This window comes from Mchenga conophoros, linkage group LG10, assembly GCF_057382185.1.
Source record: "Mchenga conophoros isolate Kocher_MC1m ecotype Shallow Benthic linkage group LG10, M_conophoros_male_GT1.1, whole genome shotgun sequence".
Taxonomy (NCBI): domain Eukaryota; kingdom Metazoa; phylum Chordata; class Actinopteri; order Cichliformes; family Cichlidae; genus Mchenga; species Mchenga conophoros.
In genome coordinates, this window is record NC_140535.1 from 17,621,974 (window position 1) to 17,640,326 (window position 18,353).

At 40.4% G+C, this 18,353-nt stretch overlaps 1 protein-coding gene across 2 annotated transcripts in view; it reads left to right on the forward strand.

The window, feature by feature from the left end:
- Positions 1-1,189: 1,189 nt before the first annotated feature.
- Positions 1,190-18,353, forward strand: part of LOC146565665 (pecanex-like protein 3) — a 33,171-nt gene continuing 16,007 nt past the window's right edge. Inside the window, exons 1-19 of one of the 2 annotated variants that reach the window (XM_085288981.1) lie at positions 1,190-1,936; positions 2,482-2,973; positions 3,552-3,760; positions 3,861-3,966; positions 4,443-4,482; positions 4,608-4,703; positions 5,136-6,881; positions 12,746-12,875; positions 13,103-13,272; positions 13,592-13,649; positions 13,769-13,910; positions 14,033-14,190; positions 14,914-15,067; positions 15,635-15,667; positions 15,764-15,935; positions 16,151-16,261; positions 16,688-16,779; positions 17,753-17,862; positions 18,176-18,281. In XM_085288981.1, the coding sequence (XP_085145107.1) occupies positions 2,821-2,973; positions 3,552-3,760; positions 3,861-3,966; positions 4,443-4,482; positions 4,608-4,703; positions 5,136-6,881; positions 12,746-12,875; positions 13,103-13,272; positions 13,592-13,649; positions 13,769-13,910; positions 14,033-14,190; positions 14,914-15,067; positions 15,635-15,667; positions 15,764-15,935; positions 16,151-16,261; positions 16,688-16,779; positions 17,753-17,862; positions 18,176-18,281 (3,786 nt within the window). In that variant the 5' untranslated portion in view covers positions 1,190-1,936; positions 2,482-2,820. The remainder of the gene's footprint in view (positions 1,937-2,481; positions 2,974-3,551; positions 3,761-3,860; positions 3,967-4,442; positions 4,483-4,607; positions 4,704-5,135; positions 6,882-12,745; positions 12,876-13,102; positions 13,273-13,591; positions 13,650-13,768; positions 13,911-14,032; positions 14,191-14,913; positions 15,068-15,634; positions 15,668-15,763; positions 15,936-16,150; positions 16,262-16,687; positions 16,780-17,752; positions 17,863-18,175; positions 18,282-18,353) is intronic. The other variant, XM_085288980.1, reaches the window with a different exon arrangement.

Here is an 18,353-nt window from a genome sequence, read left to right on the forward strand (position 1 = left end):
TTTGTGTCTTTGGACTGTGGGAGGAAGCCACTGTACACCGCGAGAACATGCGCTCCGCACAGAAAAACCCCAGAATGGACTCAAAAGCAGGACCTTCAACAGTGCTAACCATCGCACTACTATGCTGACCATCCAGCCATCCATTTTCTTCCACTTATGAGAAAATGAGTTATTTTATATTAAGGAAGCCAGCTCATATATACACTATATAGCCAAAAGTATTCACTCACCCATCCAAATAATTGATTTCAGGTGTTTCACGCTACTAAATATTTCACAAGTCTGTTAGTATTAGTGGTATTATAACAAACTGGAAGCAAATGGGAATGACAGCAACTCAGTCATGAAGCAGTAGGCTATTTAAAGTCACAGAGTGAGGTCTGCAGATGCTGAGGTGCATAGTTCACAGAGGTCACCAACTTTCTGCAGAGTTATAGCTGCAAAGGGTGGGCGGACATTATATTAAACTCTTTCGATTAAGAATGTCAGTCAAGTTCATATGTGTGTGAAGGCATATGAGCTAATACCTAGGGCAATATAGTATATTTGCACAAGAACTTTTTTTTAACATGCCCTCAATAAATAGGCAATTTTACAGACAAAGATGGTCGGAGATGTTCTTTTACTTTAAAAGAACAACTTTTTTATTTGTAAAGAGTTTATGTGTACTGTCATAAAAACAAGAGATCGTTGGCTAATGTTGCAGAATGGCACACAAATGCGAGTTCTATACTATTTATAAAGAATAAATATAAAATATAAATGTAAAATTTTTACCTATCTAAAAATTAGCTACGGTACCTACCTATATGTAGGTCCAATTCATCTCTTCAAGCATGGACAACTGGGATTGTCAGGTGGCATCTGGAACTGAACCATTAGCAAGGTGAGGGTCTTTTGGGATTGCAGGGAGCAGTTTAGCAGTGTGGCTGGCTTAAATGGGGGTTAGCTTGGCCTACATTAACCTGAGCTAGCTGGTAAACCCATATATAAGAAACGTCTACATGAATGCCAGGACCTGAAAGTAAACATTCAGGACCTATTTATTTTTATTAATTTGTTTAGGTAGTTTTGTGGTTGATTGGTTTGTACTAACATTACATTTTAAGAATATTTTAAAATAAAAGAAGAAGAAAAAGTCCTCCTCATGACGTCAGTACACATGGCCAATCAGCGCCATGGGAATCTCTCTCGGTCTCTCACTCACTTTGCGGCCGTGCGTGCGTGCTTGCGTGCGTGTGTCAACTAGTTGTTAGCAGAGCTAGCTACTCAGTGAGCTAGCTCGTTGAAACATTTTTTGTTTTTGTTTAGTTTTTGTTTTTTTACACAGGGTCCGTTTATACCAAGAAGCATTTGTTGTTCGTCATGAGAGGGGCCCACGGCTCCCCATACATGATGTTTGTCACCCAGTCATGCCAAAGAGGAGCACGGCCTCTCGGGAAAAACGATAAGTTAGCTAACGCCAGCAAAAAGTGAAGCTACAGTTTTTTAACAGCCGATTTCCTTCCTAGCTAGCATCCTGAGACGGAAAGCGCTGAGATTTTGCATGAACTGGATGCGGAAGGAGGATATAAGCCAACCTGGACAGCTATTGCTAACTATGAGCTATGCTGGGATCCAAAATCGGAGAACATCTCACTGTGAGCACAATTATTAAATCTATCAAGCCAGCGTGAGATAATAATAGCTAATGACTTTCACCTACCTATTAGCGGTTAGCGTTAAGCTGTCTTGTTTTAGGGTGACGTTACAGTTACCCAGTCAACGATAGGGACATCAAGATAGAAATGCTTGCTTATGCGGCCTAGCATTAGCCGGTAACTAGCATTAGGTATCCTAATGTTGTCTGTCAGGCAGTTTGAGGAGATAATCTTCGGGTTTAGGTCATGTTATCATATTCACTGAGGTCACTGAAACCACTGGCGGCTGCCCAGAGGTGAGAAATGCACAGAAATCTTTGTAATATACGATGAGCTGCCAGTTAGCTTGCTAGTGCCTGTCACAAAACTTAATCTAGCTGGCACAACAATGGCCTGGACGTGAACATAGGGAGTTCATGCTGTCGGAAAACCGAATATGTCAGATATGTCATATATCACATACAGCTGTTTTTGTTTGTGTGAAAGACATCTAATGGCAAATTATGTTTGTTATAATCGTTGTTTCACGTGCCATTGCTAGCTTATGTTATTCTTTTGCATTTATCGATCACTAAAACGATTCTGTCACTTCAGTTGCAATAAAGGATAATTAGTGTCCTGTGATTTAATGTAATTAAGTAAAGGACAGATGAAAGAAAAGAGTAAAATGTTAAAGTAAACATACTAAATAGACGTTATAAGTTGCACCTGAAACAAAAAGAGCAACACTAAACTTATTTGGTGATTTTTATTAGATTTTCAAGATTGTTTTTCCATAAAATCCAGTGTTTAAAGTGAAGCTTCATAAAAGAAAACTGACTAATTGTGATCTCTCTCACAGATGAGCACTTGTTCGTGCAGTCATTGGGTTACCAGTGTGTCAAAAAGTCACTCTGCTGATTACCCACCGAGGATTGGGCTAGAGTGTGGCAACGCTGGTGCAGGGAGGGAGCTTATACTGGCACAAGAATATGCAAGGACTCTTTATCTCAGCTGAAGTGTATGCATATATCTAAGACACAAAATTGCTGTGCTTGATGAAACAGTCTTGGTCAACCTGCCATGCCCCATGGACATGCCATCGTAGACACAAGATACCGTGGCTCAAACTGCTGCACAGTTTTTTGAGCTACAGCCTTGGGGGAAGCGTTTCAACTTTTAGTTGAACCTGAAGGTGGAGATGGGTTCCCAAGCTCTTCAGATACTGCGGCAGGGCGTGTGGGCTTCGCTCACTGGAGGGTGGTATGTGGATCCCCACCAGAGCACATTCTCCAACTGCTTCCACCTCTACCTTTGGATATTTCTCCTGGCTTTCCCCTTTCTTCTGTACATGGTAAGTTCATTTTCCTATCACCATAGGAGCTACCAAAATAATGCACAAATCCTTTTAAATCAGTTTTCAGAAGTTAGCCATGATGACATGATAGCTTCAAGTAATTTCACTTATATAGGTCAAATCACAAATTTACCTCAAGAAGTTTAATAATCCGTTTCTAACTTGCATGCCCAAGCCCTTTTTACACATTGGCAACTTCAACTGACTTAATCATCTCCCAGGATTATCATGTGTAAAATGGGTCAAATACTATGTTTTGAATAACATAACTGCATTTTTTTAATGATGTAAACTGTATGAGAGACTCATTCAGCACATATGCATGGGATAATAACTTTATAGTTTAACTTCTAGTGCTTGTAACAATAGGGGGAATAAAAACTAAGGGTGTTTGCCTGAACTTGTGTGGTTAAATTAAGATCCTGATTTAAAACAATTCCATAATAAGTTTGAAATATCCAGCTATATTTAACACCTCATTTCCAATTAAGCTTCCTTCCTGGTTCTAGTTCTTTGACGTGACTGCCTGGTCTCATTTTTGTAATTCCTCTCTTTAAATTCCAACTCCTTGTCAGGCTCTTCCTCCAAGCTTGTTGGTGGCAGGTGTGTACTCTGCTGTGGTTGCTGTATTTTTTACTGCCATTAAAGTGGTAAACTACCGACTTCATGCAATGTTCGACCTTGGGGAGATTGTAGAGAAAAAGCAGGCCTCACTAACAGCTGAAGTGCCAAGGACAGAAGAAGGAGAAGAGGGGTCAGGTGCTCATGAGGGGAATCAGCACAGGTAATGTGATGTGTCTTAAAGAAAACTTGCCTGTTGCGATGCTGTGACTTGCTGAATTCTTTGGGAAAAAAATTTCTTCCTGCATGTGACTATTTCACAGGGATAGTCATGTTGGTGTAGAGATGACTGTGTTTCGGAAAGTCAACTCAACACCCCCAGTGCGTTGCAGCTCCCAGCACTCTCTGTTTGGATTAAACCAAGTGTCGGTGAGGATTACCATATTTACTAGCATGCAACATTATCTCTTCTGGCTTCCAACATTTCTCCAGTTCTATCTATTAGAATTTTGGCACTAAGGCTTACTACAAGATGTAGCAAGCTTTAAAAGCTAGCAGGTGGTATGGCTACAGGCAAAAAATTAAAAAAATAGACAGCAGATGATTGAATAAACCAAGTTACTGTTTAACCCAAGTACACTTGTTGCTATGATCTTTCTAACTCGTAGCTCCTCATTAAATGCTAATTGGTCTGAACCTCCCGTGGCTTAGTGCCAGGTTAAAAAAATTTGTATTTTCCATGATCAGTATGCCTGTAATAGTAGTTTGCAAGATTTTTTTTTAGTTCAGTACCAAGCTAAGGGGGGATTTTTTAAGTACTTAGCGATGTTCTTATGGTTTCGTAATGCATAATCATGTGTATCAGGTGGTTTAAAGCATTGTGTATATTCTTTCTTACTCTTCAGGAATTCTTGCCTCAGTTGGAGGATTCAGGGGGTACTAAGGGTAAGCATCTAAATGTTTTAATTCTGCATACCATATTTTTATTTTAAATCATGATGTATATAATAGATAGTCTGACATTTTTATCCAAGCATATGTTTTAAATTTGTAATTTCCTTTTATTTCAGATATCAAAGAGTTAATGCGGGAACAAGGAAGCAATAATGTGATTGTCACGTCAGCTCAACGTGAGATCCTACGTCAGAGTTCCCAGGACCCCATTAGTAAGTCTGTTATGTTTCACTGTTTAGAAATGAGCATTAGATACTGGAAACAATGTTTAATCCTTCCTGTATAAGTCAGGCTGTAAGTATATCAGTATTTTCATACAAATTTAGGAAAGGGGGGGGGGGGGAAATGGAATCTTGAGAAACATAATTCACAACGTCAGTGTTACAGCTTGCAAAAGTGCATTTCAGTCTAGGGGGTCCTTTTGTCCCTCTGTGGGGGGATACTCCCACTAGGTTTATATCTGGGACTCTCCACCATTTGACCTCAGAACTGAAGAAGCTTCTCGGATGAGAGGTGAAACGTCTTCAAGTAACTTAAAGAAGTCCAGACGCTTTTCTTTGCAAGCTCCTTTGACTACGATGACCTGGATGACTGAGAACCTTCATAGACATTTCAGTCTAATGTTTGGTTTTCTTACCGTACAGGGGCTCTGAATGGGGTCTCATCCTGCATTGTTGCCGCTCTTGGAGGTGAGTTCCAAGGTCTTGTAGGAGTATCTGGAGTGTCAGCTGGATTTGAAGAACCTGGAGCCTTGTCTATCCCCCCTTCACCCTCGAGTCAAGAAGATGGAGGCGAGAAAGAACACTTGCAAGAAGTGGAGATGTTAACAGAACAGTTGTCTCATCAGAGTTCCAAGGACAATGATTTGGGGGCTTACTCTCCCCTTGGCCCCTCTGCTGAATCTGAGAGTTTGGGAGATACTCCCCTAAGCCCTCTTATAAAGAGTAGTTTAAGTGAAGAACTCAGTGAAAATCTGCTGGGTTTAGGCCTTGACCCTGTGGCTTTTGCTCCTGGGACTGAGCTCCCCGGCAGCCGCAGCGGAGTAGCACTAGCTGCTGGATCAACAGACAGTTGTTTCAGTGCTGGTGGAGCTACCACAGACCGTGAGACGCTAAGCACTGTTAGCAGTTACCGCAGTGAAAAAACTGATTCAACTCAGCTGGAAAGTCCTTCATTCAGCCAGTCGCGGCCTGTAGATGGACAGGTTTCTGCCTCAGCACCAGCGATAGGGTCTGACATCCACAAGCCCACAGAGGATTCAGCAGTGCAAGATGGCAGTGATACTGACAATCTGTCAGACAGTGTGTTACTACGCTCCCCTTCCAAAGAATTCTCCCTCAGCCAGGGGCTAGACCGGACACTTGTTGAAGGAGAGGATCTGCCATCTGTACCTTCTGATATTGCACAGCCCCCTCCTCTCCAGAACTCTTCCCCTTCAAGTAGTGGCCACTCAGAGGTTTGTGAATTGGACAGGAACGTCCCAGTTCCTCCTCTACCCCCACCTCGGCAGACCAATTCAGTGCCCTCAGGGCTGGCCCTGGGTCTGGTGTGTTCTGAGCCTGCTTTGCCCATATCTTCTACCCCATTCTTACTGTCTGAGCAGCCTGCTCTGCAGTCCCAGCAGGTTGTACGCCCTAAAGACTTAAAGCTGCTGCGGGCCAGCGGCGGTAGCATGGGGCACAGGCCAGGCCGAAGGAAAGCTCCAAGAAGGCGCGCTGGAGCTGGCAGTAGTAGTTTTGACTGTGGCTCTTACAGGCGTCACCACAATCATAGACAACACAGAGATTACATACCAGTGCGCAATCGACTCGGCACTAAGGCTTACAGTGAAAGTTTGTTTGAGGATTCCAGTGACGAGGACGACGGCAGTGACATGAGTGCAGGTTCTAGCCTGGGCTCTCAGCGCCGATACAGCTCAGATGATGATGACGATGATGATGATGACTCTAGTTCCTCTACCTCCTGCTACTCTCCAGACCTTGCTAACACTGGCATTACATCGACTCTTCCCCCTGCTGCTCAACTGCCTACTCCAAGGGAAGGGGATTTACCCGAAACTGCTGGCCCCTCACATCCTCGTGCTGCTCAACGCTCTTCTAGCACCGCTAGTGCTAAGACTCACGCAAGAGTGCTAAGTATGGATGGGGCAGGTGGAAGCCAGAGCAATGCAGTGGCTCTGCCCTCTACTCTGCTTGCAATGCCCTCCACCTCCACGCCTGCACCTCGGACTCTCACCATCTCTAAGTCTGATCTGGAAGCCCGGACTATACACTCTGATGGCTTTGCTGGAGCTCACCATCATCGCTTGGATTCACTTGGAGGCTCTTGGACTGGCAACCAGATGGGCTGGAGAACAGGAGAACTGGTTGAAGAGGGGGCTGTTGGAGGTGGTGAGTTTGCAAATTTTCAGTCAAGAATATATGTTTTAACTTACCCTACTGAAACAGTTTTCATCATGGTTTGGAGGTCTAACTAATTAAGAAAGTTAACCTTCATAGGGAGTCGCTGATAGTAAGGCCTATTTGTAAGGCATCAAATTGTTGCTGATATTTTTTTTCTGTAATATATTTGATGACAGACCACTATTAATTTGTACTTAATTTAATCACGAGTAATGACTCCATGGTGTAGTGATTAATACATATACCTTATTTGTGAAAGATTTTATTTAAGATGGCGAAGAGACACAAACCCAGCCTTGGGGTCTCACAAGCTAGTGTACTGTGATCTAACTAGATGTATCTGATATGATCCCTGTGTTGGTGTTGTCCCTGGTGATCATAATTAATATTGGTCCAGGTTCAACATTGCAAGTTATATTGTCATATGGAAAAAACTGCCAATGTGTACTAAAATCCAAAACGGGGCAGTTGTGGTTTAGGATGGGTTACGGTTATAATTATAGAGTTATGGTTATAATTATAGAGTTAAGGTTAGAGTTTGGTCCGAATTTCTTTCCACGTCGCAAAACCATGACATCACAACAATGTGATTGGTCACTTGCAATGATGAACCTGGCCCATCATTAGCTTCGGTGATCCTAGAACAACATTGGCACATTGATATCAGATTGTGCACTATACCCAAGCCAGTATAGAGGTGACGGTTGTGTCAGGAACTCCATCTGATATGAAGTCTGTGCCAAATCAAACATGGGTTCCATGTGCTGTGGCAATTCCTTTGGAAATAAGAGAGCAGCTGAAATTCTATTACTTTTTTTTTTAGTTCCAAGTAACCATGAGGTGTGATCAGAAAGCTCTGGAAACGATTCTGTAAAAATCAAAAATCATGCCTGTATACCCATTCAAGAATATATTATACACTGCACCATTGTAAGTGGAGCTGCTATATTTAGATCACTGTAGAAGTCCTGTTATGTCTTCTACTTATGTCTCAGTAGCGCCTGTTGGATCTACTCCAGTGTATTCCTTCAACTTAATTTTCATTTTCAATAAGTTTACAGTGTCACTATCAGACAAGTGTGCAATAAGAGCAAATAGTAAGAAAAGACTATGTTGCAATGTATTTGCAACTCTCATAGGCTCGTATTTTGTCAGGTAATTGTAAAATGCAGTGTTTCTTTTTCGGCTTTTCTGTTCTAAGATTTTGTGTAGAAATTTCACCAGAACCTCAATCTGTTTTGCAAAGGAAGTATGGTCTCATTAAGAGCTTGTTTGCACTTGGAGGGGCTGATGCCCTGCATAATCTGTTATCCTTCAGAGGTTGCTGGCGATGCAGGATTTTCAGCTCTGTGTGTCCACCCTGCAGCTGGATGTGAGACGTCATCTCAGCCGAATTTCTCCCAGATATCTTCTGCCTCTCTATTACCGGAGAGACCCAAAAGTGTTCACCGCCAGTTCCCCTTAGGTTAGGTGGTTATGAGGAAAACTAGATGCTTCATTGATTGGGTGGGGTGCTGTTTTCAAGTGGAGGGCCATAAATGGCACCTAGCCCCAGAGGCTTTGTCGCACATATATAAATTACTTGGAGCTGACGGCAGGTTTTCGGCTTTGGGGCATTTCTTGCTGCTCCTGAAAAATTGTTATGTCCTGATTAGGAGAGACAGTATAACAACAGTTGTGTATACAGACTGTCTGAGGCACTTGCTGTGTGACATTACACAGCCTGGCTCACACTCTGATTGTGTGGAGCAGTGAACACCTCCTGTCATTATGTGTGACGCATGTTCCCAGTGCATTGAACACTGGAGTGGAGCTACAGAGGAAATCCACTCTATGGGGAGTGGAGACTCAATCCCACAATAGTCCACCACGTCTGAAGGTGTTCGTATATTTGTTTGCATCATACAAAAAACACAATCTCCTCTTTTCTTTTCCCTAAAAAAATTGAGGGCAAAACATTAGGGGAGCTCACCCATGGCCAGGCGCACTGCTATAACAGTTTCCCTGAGCAGGTTGAGGGAGCAGTGGCTGTCTTTGATTTTGATTGTTCCATGATGGATCTAACTTGTCTTCTCCACAGCCCGGCGGTGGACACTGCCTTTGCACAGGGGCCTGGTGTCACAGGTGTCACAGAGCAGTTAGCTGAGACTGGCACCTGAAAGGCTGAATTTAAATGAGTTGGGTCTCCCCCTGAGGTTGATTGAGACCATTCAGAGTGCAAGAGCAGTTTCTGTATTCTGACTTTATGAGGGTGTGTATTTGAGAGATGTGCAGCTGCGAACAAAATTTCTTATCAGTGCTGTGTTAGAATTGTGTTAGACTTCCTTCAGGTTTTGCTAGATAAGGGAAGAGCATTTTCCTCTAACGTGTTTGGCTGGAATGTCAGGCTGCCATGTTGGCTTTGGTAATGCACCAAAGAGATTTAACTACAGTTTTAGAGTTAGTCTTAGTCTTTTTACAGCTTGCTTTAGCATCAATGAAAAATAACAGTAACTGTAAGTTGCATGCTCTATCTACCTACACATCATGTCTGTAGTTTTCAACTGTAATAGGGAGGTTTTGCACCCTAATGCTGTCTTCATGCCTGACATTAGGGATTCTACCTATAGCTGCCCTGCACAGGAGCTGTTAGCTTTTCGCCCCCTGCCATTTGGGGAATGACAGCCAGAGGTGGCTGATCTTTTGCGTGGATCAAGGGGTTAACCCCGGTTCCTTGAAAACTGAATGAGGTATCTCACTCACACTTTGCCCATGCAACTGGACAGTGTCAGTAAGGCATCAATAGATTAAAAAAAAAAAAAAAAAAAGGAAAAATGCTGACTGATATTTATTTATTTAGTCAAAATTATTTGACCTTTTGAATTTATTAAATTTAGTCATGAGTTAGTTGCTTTATGGTGTAGTAGTGGCACATAGAAGAACAGCACTAAGAATGCCTGGACCCCATGGTCTTGGTGATAAGAGCTTCTGTGGCTTGTCATGCCAGAGGGCACTTACCATAGTGAGATGCCGCATTTGAGCTTCAAAGAAATGAAGTTACCCTGGGCCCGTTTAAAAACAAACAAACAAACAAAAAAAACAAAACTATTAACAAAATCCTCACAAAACTAAGCTCGAAATTAAGCAGGCAAAACAAAGGTATAACTGTATCTTTACGGAATAAAGCATGAGATTGGGGTTTGAAAGAACACATTCAAATTTACAGATGTAACAGAATCTGCTTTGAAGTGTCTGTTTTGTGCACAGGAACAAGAATAAAGAAAACATTTAGAAAATAATATTTTATTCAAATTTATTTTTTAGGTTATTCTATTTAATCAGATTATTTTAACATTGTGTAACATAATACCCTATATGGACAAAAATCCCTCTTAATCTTTAAATTCAGGCGTTTTCACTCCCATTGCCAGACTTGCATAAAATCAAGCCCATAGCCAAGGAGTCTGCCTTGAGAAACATTTTTTCAAGAATGGCTCATTCTAAAGAGCTCACTGAGTTCAAGCATGCCAGCCAGTTTGTGAAATTGCTTCCATCCTAGATATTCCACTATCAGTAAGTGGTATTATTGCAAATTGGAAGCATTTAGGAACCACAGAAATGAAGGCTCAAACTGTGTAAAGTTATAGAACTGGCTTACTGACTGCATATAGTGCGCAAAAGTCTTCAAAGCTCTTTTGAGTCAATAACTGCAGAGTTCCAGAGCCCCCAGCACAAAACCATCAGCACAAAAACTTTGCACCAGCATTTTTGTGGCATGGGCTTCCACAGCTGAGCAGCTTTTACCTATATACTGTATGTATTAATGTCAGGTGTTTCCACTGTGTGTTATACTAGGGATTTTCCTAATTTCTTAGTCGACTAAATGAGGAAAGAAAAAAAAAAGACTAACTGACTAGTCTGAAACTTAGGAACACTCAGGTAATAAGTTCCATTTGAGAAACTTTTATTGGAAAATGTCAAAAATTAATAACATAGGTATTTGAAACCATTTATCACATTCTTCAGTAATGAATCATGCCGCTTAAATGTGCAGCACCTTGCAGCATGCATTATCAATATTACACATTATACTCCAGATAGACAACAAAGATGAAAAACACTTAAAATAAACCGATGTTAAAGATGATACAAAACCAAACACGTTCCACTAAAATATGACAAATTAACATCTAATAAATCACGACTTAAAAGTCCCAAGCATTATGAATGATGCACACTGTTCGAAATTCATGACATCCACTTCAATAAAAGTTAGAATCTAAAATAAAACAATAAATCATCCATCCATTTTTTTTCTGCTTATCTAAAGTCAGTCAGACATCCTTAGCCGTCCCCTTTCAATGTGAAGGAGTAGCTGCTCTTCTTTGAACCCCTTCCGAATAACTGAATTCCTTACCCTATAACTAAGGCAGAGCCCATCCACCTTATGGAGAAAGTTCCTTTCCACTGCTTGTAACAATGATCTCATTCTGATAGTGTTAACAGAAAGATCAGGCCTGGATTAACAGATTTAGTTTCCCAACAATGATGTGCCATTTGGTGGCAAATGGGTGCACAACATTTAGGACCCAATAATATAGCGACATTTGGCATTGATTAAAAGTTTAATAATTAGATTAAACCACTAGTAAGTCTGGTACCAACTAGTGACAACAGCAACGATTAGTCAGTTAGTCGACTAGTCACACATATGCCTACTGTAGGAATAGTGAAAGGTAACTAAAGCACAGTGTTGGGGAAAGTTGGAAATATTAATTAAAATGTTGACTGCTGTGCTTAAACTTTATTATTTTAGTAGAACTCCTTATTATGCAAGTTTACCAGAAACATTCAGGCATCATCCAGCTTTTACCTCTTTGTACCTGAGTCATGAGAATGTGAAGAAACTATGCAAAATATTTTCTACCATCTTTTGGTGCCATTTATGGTCGACGTGCAACTTATTTTTAGCAAAGACATAGTTGTTTAGGAGGTGTTCCCATCTGCACTAAAAGATGGTTTACAAAACTGTTAATCGAATAAATAACTTTGAATGAAAACCCAATAAAGTTTTATTAAACTGTCTGTTTAACAAATTATATGAATATTTTAAACACCCAAAAAGCGCTTGTTAGGCTAATTTGATAAAGAAGTTAAAACACAAGCTTCACTATAAACACTAACTGCTAACTTAATTTACCTCTGCAAATTGCCAATTTGGCTGAGGCTGCAGCTGTGCTCTTTCTCAATGAATCCTCATCAGCAGCATAGGAGAGGAGAATGAGATGGCTGAAAGCATCTGATTTCTTTGTTATTCACTCACTGTCTTCATTTTAAATATTTTTTTGGTTTGACAGTTTGGAAAAGCATGAGTGAGATATGTGCTGCTGGTAAATAATACTGTTGTGCTCAATTACAATTCTGTTCAGATGTTTTTCTTTTTTATAAAATGGGAGTATTTAAAACAATGTTTAGCAATGAAAAATGACCGAAAAGACTACTAATACAAAAATAAGAAGCATCAGTAAGATGAGTATAAATTATTGTTTAAACCCTGATTACCACCTCACTGCTGAGACCTCAGTAACCGATCACCCCTAACACATTGAGGCAAAATCTTTTCATTAACCCATGTCCTTGCTGCTAACATGGAGTCATGCTTTGAAAAATTTCTAATAAATTAATTTTAATTAATAGTCTGGTGTGTGAAACCTAACTATCTCTTAAGCTTTATACTTATTTATTTAATAAATGAATAAATAACATAAGGACATTCTAAGTTCTGAATTAAGATAAAATGCAGTTATAGTTAAATCTTAGATATGTGCATTATATACACTGACAATGTGATGTAAATGATAAACTTTCCTCAGCCATGGCCACGGAGGAAGGGGGCAAACACGAATCAGTCAGCAGTGTAAAGAGGACCCAGGCCATACGCAGGAGACACAATGCTGGGAGCAACCCTACACCACCACCATCTACCATGGGATCTCCTCCCAGGTTTGTCATCTAAGCAAAGATGTCCCTATATTTCTGCCATGCCTTCCATATTAGTATGTTTACATTATAATGGACATAAGAATAACAGCCCAGATTAAAATTTTGTCTATATAAAGTCGTATTTTCATTAAATAATTCTAATTATAGCTCATGGAGGATGTGAGCTTTAGGAGGACTGAGTTTAGGATTAAGATTAACTGCTGTATTCATTTGTTTGCTTCCTGCAGTCTCCAGGACCTCCAGCGAGCTCGGACCTCCTCTCATTCACGCACCCGTACACTTCCCTCAGCCTTACAGTTTGCCTCTTCACTTCTACTACCCCGCAGTGGCATCCATGAGGCTTCAACATTTGACGACACATCAGAAGGGGCAGTGCACTATTTCTATGACGAGAGTGGTAAGTACCTTGTCTTGTCTAGACAGTCATTCTGTTTATCCTATTATTAAATGGGGAGATATGAGACTGAATTCATGAACAGTGGACTCTCCTTGAGTACCGATTCTTAGGACTTGCTACCTTGAAATGTTACCAGTCTGTTATTTGAGCTATTATTTTGAAGCATTATGTAAAGTAATTGTAATGTAATGGTCACTGGTATTTGAATCTACATAAAGAAAATCACTTGTCAGATTGCATTATTGTATACTCTGTCTGTGATTGCAGATTTTACACTGTTGAGGGTATTCATTTCTGCTGTGTCTCTGTTATATAACAGGAGTAAAGAGGTCCTACACATTTGGACCTGCTGGAGGCGGCTATGAGGACCCAGTTCAGTAAGTTATAAAGTTTTTATTGCCAAGTGTCTTTCTTTTCTACAGACTACGAGAGTTATTGTTGTCATTAAAACATTACTAACAGCTACATTCAAGGCTGTGAAATTTTACACTTGCAGAGAAAGGGAGAGGCAGTCCCAATCTTCAAGCTTCACATCCACTGAGGTCCCAGAAGGGGCACCAGTCCTGTCCATGCTACAGCCCAGACAAGGGGCTTTACAGGGGATGCAGGTGCGCAGGGTGCCTCTGGAGATGCCCGAGGTTAGCAGTGCTTCATTGATTATTCCAAATAGGACATCAGTCGGCACATCAAAGCTAACTATCACAGACGGTCCTTCTAGATCCTGTTTCCTAATTCACACAATCTCTGAATTCTTACCTAGTTTGATCTGGATCACGAGTCTCTACAAGAGTCCCAAGAAAACACTTTGATGATTGAGGAGAAAGCCAAACCTAAACAGTACTATCGCTTTTGGGTGCTGCCTGGAAAGTGGCTGAGAGTCCGATATGATCGACTGGCTCTGCTTGCCTTATTAGACAGGTAAGACAAAACATTGGAAAAGAGAATGGATTACATTTTATTTAGTTACTTTTCTCTGTGACAGCAAAGAAAAATGTACAAAATGTACTCTGTTGCCCCTCAAATAATTAATACATAACAACATTTGTTTTTGTTTTAGTTTTGACAAATTATCAGTTCAAGTAAATATTTAACTTATAAAAGCAACTGAGTTCACTTTTAAACAGGTCCATGGTTTTGATTGAGAATTGATAGAGAAGATGGATTAACAAGTCCAACAAATTTGTTCACTCTGTATCATTTCTGAAGGCTGCTTTTCCTCTTACACTGAAGCAAAAGATTTTCATTCATAAGCGAAGTTCTTTTAAAGGATCAATTTAAAATATTTTCACTAAACAACAACTCAGAAAAATGTTATCCTGTGTTTTTCTTTCAAATACATAGAAGCTTGTGGCATGATATTATACAGGATGCATTGTAAACTGATTTAGATGAAACTTTAAGGTTTTACTATAATACTGATACTCGTTTTTTTTTTTTTTTTTTTAATGGGTTGTTTCGTTTGTAATGGATGAACCTCCTCATTGTCACAGGACTTATGTCCAGTGGGATATTGACTTAACACTTAATACACATTTGGTTTAATTTTTTTCATGAAGCACATTTTATTTACAAGTCAAAGACAAAATTTAGATATAATTTTGAGGTTTCTCAAATATGTACTGCTGCACCTTACTTTCCCAGGAACCGCCGTGTGGGAGAGAACGTGTTTGCTGTGGTGCTGGCCAGCCTGGTGGCATTCCTGGGGTTCCTGCTGCTGCTCCAAGGCTTTTTCAGGGACATTTGGGTCTTCCAGTTCTGCCTGGTCATTGCTAGTTGCCAGTACTCCTTACTGAAGGTACCTCTTATTTATGTTGTTTCTCTTACCAAAAGTCTTCAGCAAGTAACTTAATAATCGTCACTGTATGACCAAAACTTGTGTTCTTACAATGTCATAACATATAAGTGCTCAGTCTAAACTAAACTCTGAACCCCCGTTTGGTCCTGTGAAAATCTCTAAACAGATCGCGCAGGTGGAGATTTGGCAAAATCATATCCTGTCGAATTTAATCTTACTTAGAGCTTAGAGATTTGATGTTCATTTAAAAGAAAAAAGGGGGAAAAACAAATGGTTGTCAGACTTAGCCTATGTAAGACCGTTATAAGACTTTCTCTTACAACGCATCCTCTGTCAAGAGTACAATAATTGTGCAATTTAAAACAAGTCCAGTAATATGATACTGGACTTGTTTTAAAGCAATCTTTTAACATCATTGTTGTAGGAAGACTAAGTGCTCAAAATCCAGTCCAAGGGTCACAACAATTTTCAGTTAACCTGGTTAGCTAGAGCCAAGCAATTGTCGTTCCTATTTTTAACATACACGTGAAAGACATGAAGCCTAAATTCCCTGCCTCTTTGTTTTAGAGTGTACAGCCAGATGCAGCCTCTCCCATGCATGTGAGTAGTAGATTTAGGAATCCACATTTTATAAAATACTTTTGACCTTAAAATTATGGTATAACGTTGTTTCTCTCCTTGTCTGTTATGTAAAAGGGGCATAACTGGATCATTGTGTACAGTCGGCCAGTCTACTTCTGCTTATGCTGTGTGATGATCTGGATCTTTGACTTATCTGGGCGCTCTGGAAGTCTGCAGCCCTTCTCTCTCTATGGCATCATCATCTTCTCTGCGCAATTCCTGCTCTGTGTCAGGGATGTGCTCATTGGTTAGTATTATTCATGGATTCTTTTACATCAGGTTGATGTTCAGATTGACAGTGCTAGCATTGCTACATGCAGGTCTATCTTTCTTATTGCAGTGTTAATTAAATAGCCCTTAATATATCCTGATTGTAACACTGCTTTATGCAGGAGGAGGATTAGTGGGTTTTTAAACTGTAACCCATTTTTAAACACAATTTCCCCTCTTTTCATCCAACAGTGTTTGCCCTGTGTTTCCCAGTCATTTTCCTGTTTGGGTTGCTACCTCAGGTCAACACTTTTGTGATGTGTCTGCTGGAGCAGATTGACATGCACATTTTTGGTGGAACTGGTAAGAATATTATTACACGAATGGGATAATCGAATACTTGGAAGTTGAAAGTGTTAGACCATTTTTAGGAGGACAGTTTAAAAACCATGTGGTTATTTGAACACATCCTTGTGTTTATTGGTACATTTGAACACAGCAAAGTTTGTTTTGTTTTTTTAAAATGGTCACTACACACTATCACAGTAGGCAGTTAGATGTATGGTTATTGTTTCCGCCTTGGGAAGGCCTGGCTTCAGTAAACAATGCAAATAAAAATTTTTAAAAAATGAGAGATTCTGCTTGTGCATTGCTCAGAGAAACTAGTAAAAACAAATACTTTGAGTATTTCTGCCCAAACAGAATAATGAGAGTTGTCTACCGTTTGTGTCGTTGTGTCTCACCCATACCAGCCTAATTGTGTCTGATCTCTCTGTATTCTTTCCTCAGCCACTACCAGCCCCCTTTCATCTCTGTACAGCCTCATACGCAGTGTGCTGGTGGCTGCCCTGCTGTATGGATTTTGCCTCGGTGCCATAAATGTAAGTTGAACCGACTGACTGTCCCAGTTCGCACCTGTTATTAATGTGCGTCATGGGTGATCTGATCACAGGTAGACTGCTTACTCTCCACATATGTCTCAAGTGATCATTTGTGATTGCGTGTCACTTCCCGGCTCGGCATCTATGCAGACATACAGTATTATGTGTGTGAGCCACCACTCTCTTCTGCAGCAATTTATTGAAAAATGAGGAAATACGGATCATATGCAGGGCAAAAACGGAGTTTGTACAATTCTTATGAGCTTGATAGTCAAAATTTAGTATGAACACCTTTATTTTTTTAATATTATGACCTCCTAGGCAAGCATTGCTGTAATTGTTAGCGCTCAGCTGTAAAAGGCTGATGGGGTATTGTTGTCACCCCTCTGGGTGGGTGAGCAGGTGACGTGAATACAGTAACTAACTAGAGAGTGAGGCGATGTAAGGTTTTCAGTATGGTCGAATGATTCATTGGTCGGTGCTAAGCGGCTTAACAGAACATTCTTGTCCAAGGACTGGCCTGAATGAATGAAAAAGCAGCCAATGGCCAAAGAGAAAACTTTGAAAGCCTGGATACCTATTGCTCAAGATCACTTTAAAAATTACAGGTCTAACTCCTTCGAAGCAAAATATAAAGAAATAAGACTGTGTACTGTAAAACAATATTATTTCAGTGACAAGTGGGTTTGATTTTTAACTGGTAAAAGGTAGAAATGCACTTCCCCTGACTATTCAGCTGGAAATTAAAAGAAGAAATCAAAACAGTGCAAGCTGTGTTTCTATTCCTTGACATGTTCAGGCAAGCCAAGTCGCCAAAAGAGCTGTTAATGTGTGATTATGTTAGTGTCAGGTGTGAACTTACTGAACACGACATGGAAGAGTTTGAACGTGTTTTTCCTATTACAGTCGTCTATTTGACTCTTCCCCCCCCCCTTTTTTTTTTTTTTTTTTTTTTTTTTTTTTTTCCCATCAGGCACCGTGGGGGGACGCCCATGTTCCAGTACTGTTCTCCGCGTTTTGTGGGCTACTCCTGGCCTTATCCTACCACCTGAGCCGCCAAAGCAGCGATCCTACCATCCTTTGGTCAGTATTTCCTGTTTCATATCGGCAATGATGGTCTTGGGAGTCTTTATTGAATCTTCTTTTTAGATCCAGAATAGATTAACAGTTACTTAAAGAAGTCTATATAGCAAGATAGATAGCAATAGATAGCAAGTCTAAAGTGTAGTTTGTGTGTTTTACAAAGTTAGCTACAATCCAAGACATAAAAATGATGCTAATGGCCAAGAGACACTGCTGCTGTCTTGATCATCTGTGAAGACTTTGATGATAGATTGTATCTTTCTGTGGTATTTCTTGTAACTCTTTCTTTTATGCTTTTTACCCGTAACATCAGGTCACTGGTCCGGTCTAAATTATTCCCAGAACTGGAGAACCGAAACCCAGAAGAACCCCCTGTGGAAATCAAGGACCCTCTTCCTGATAAGCTACGCAACTCTGTGGTAACTACTGTTGCTCACCAGCCTGCAGTTTAATTTTTATGTAATGATTTAATTAGCTTTAAAATCAATCTG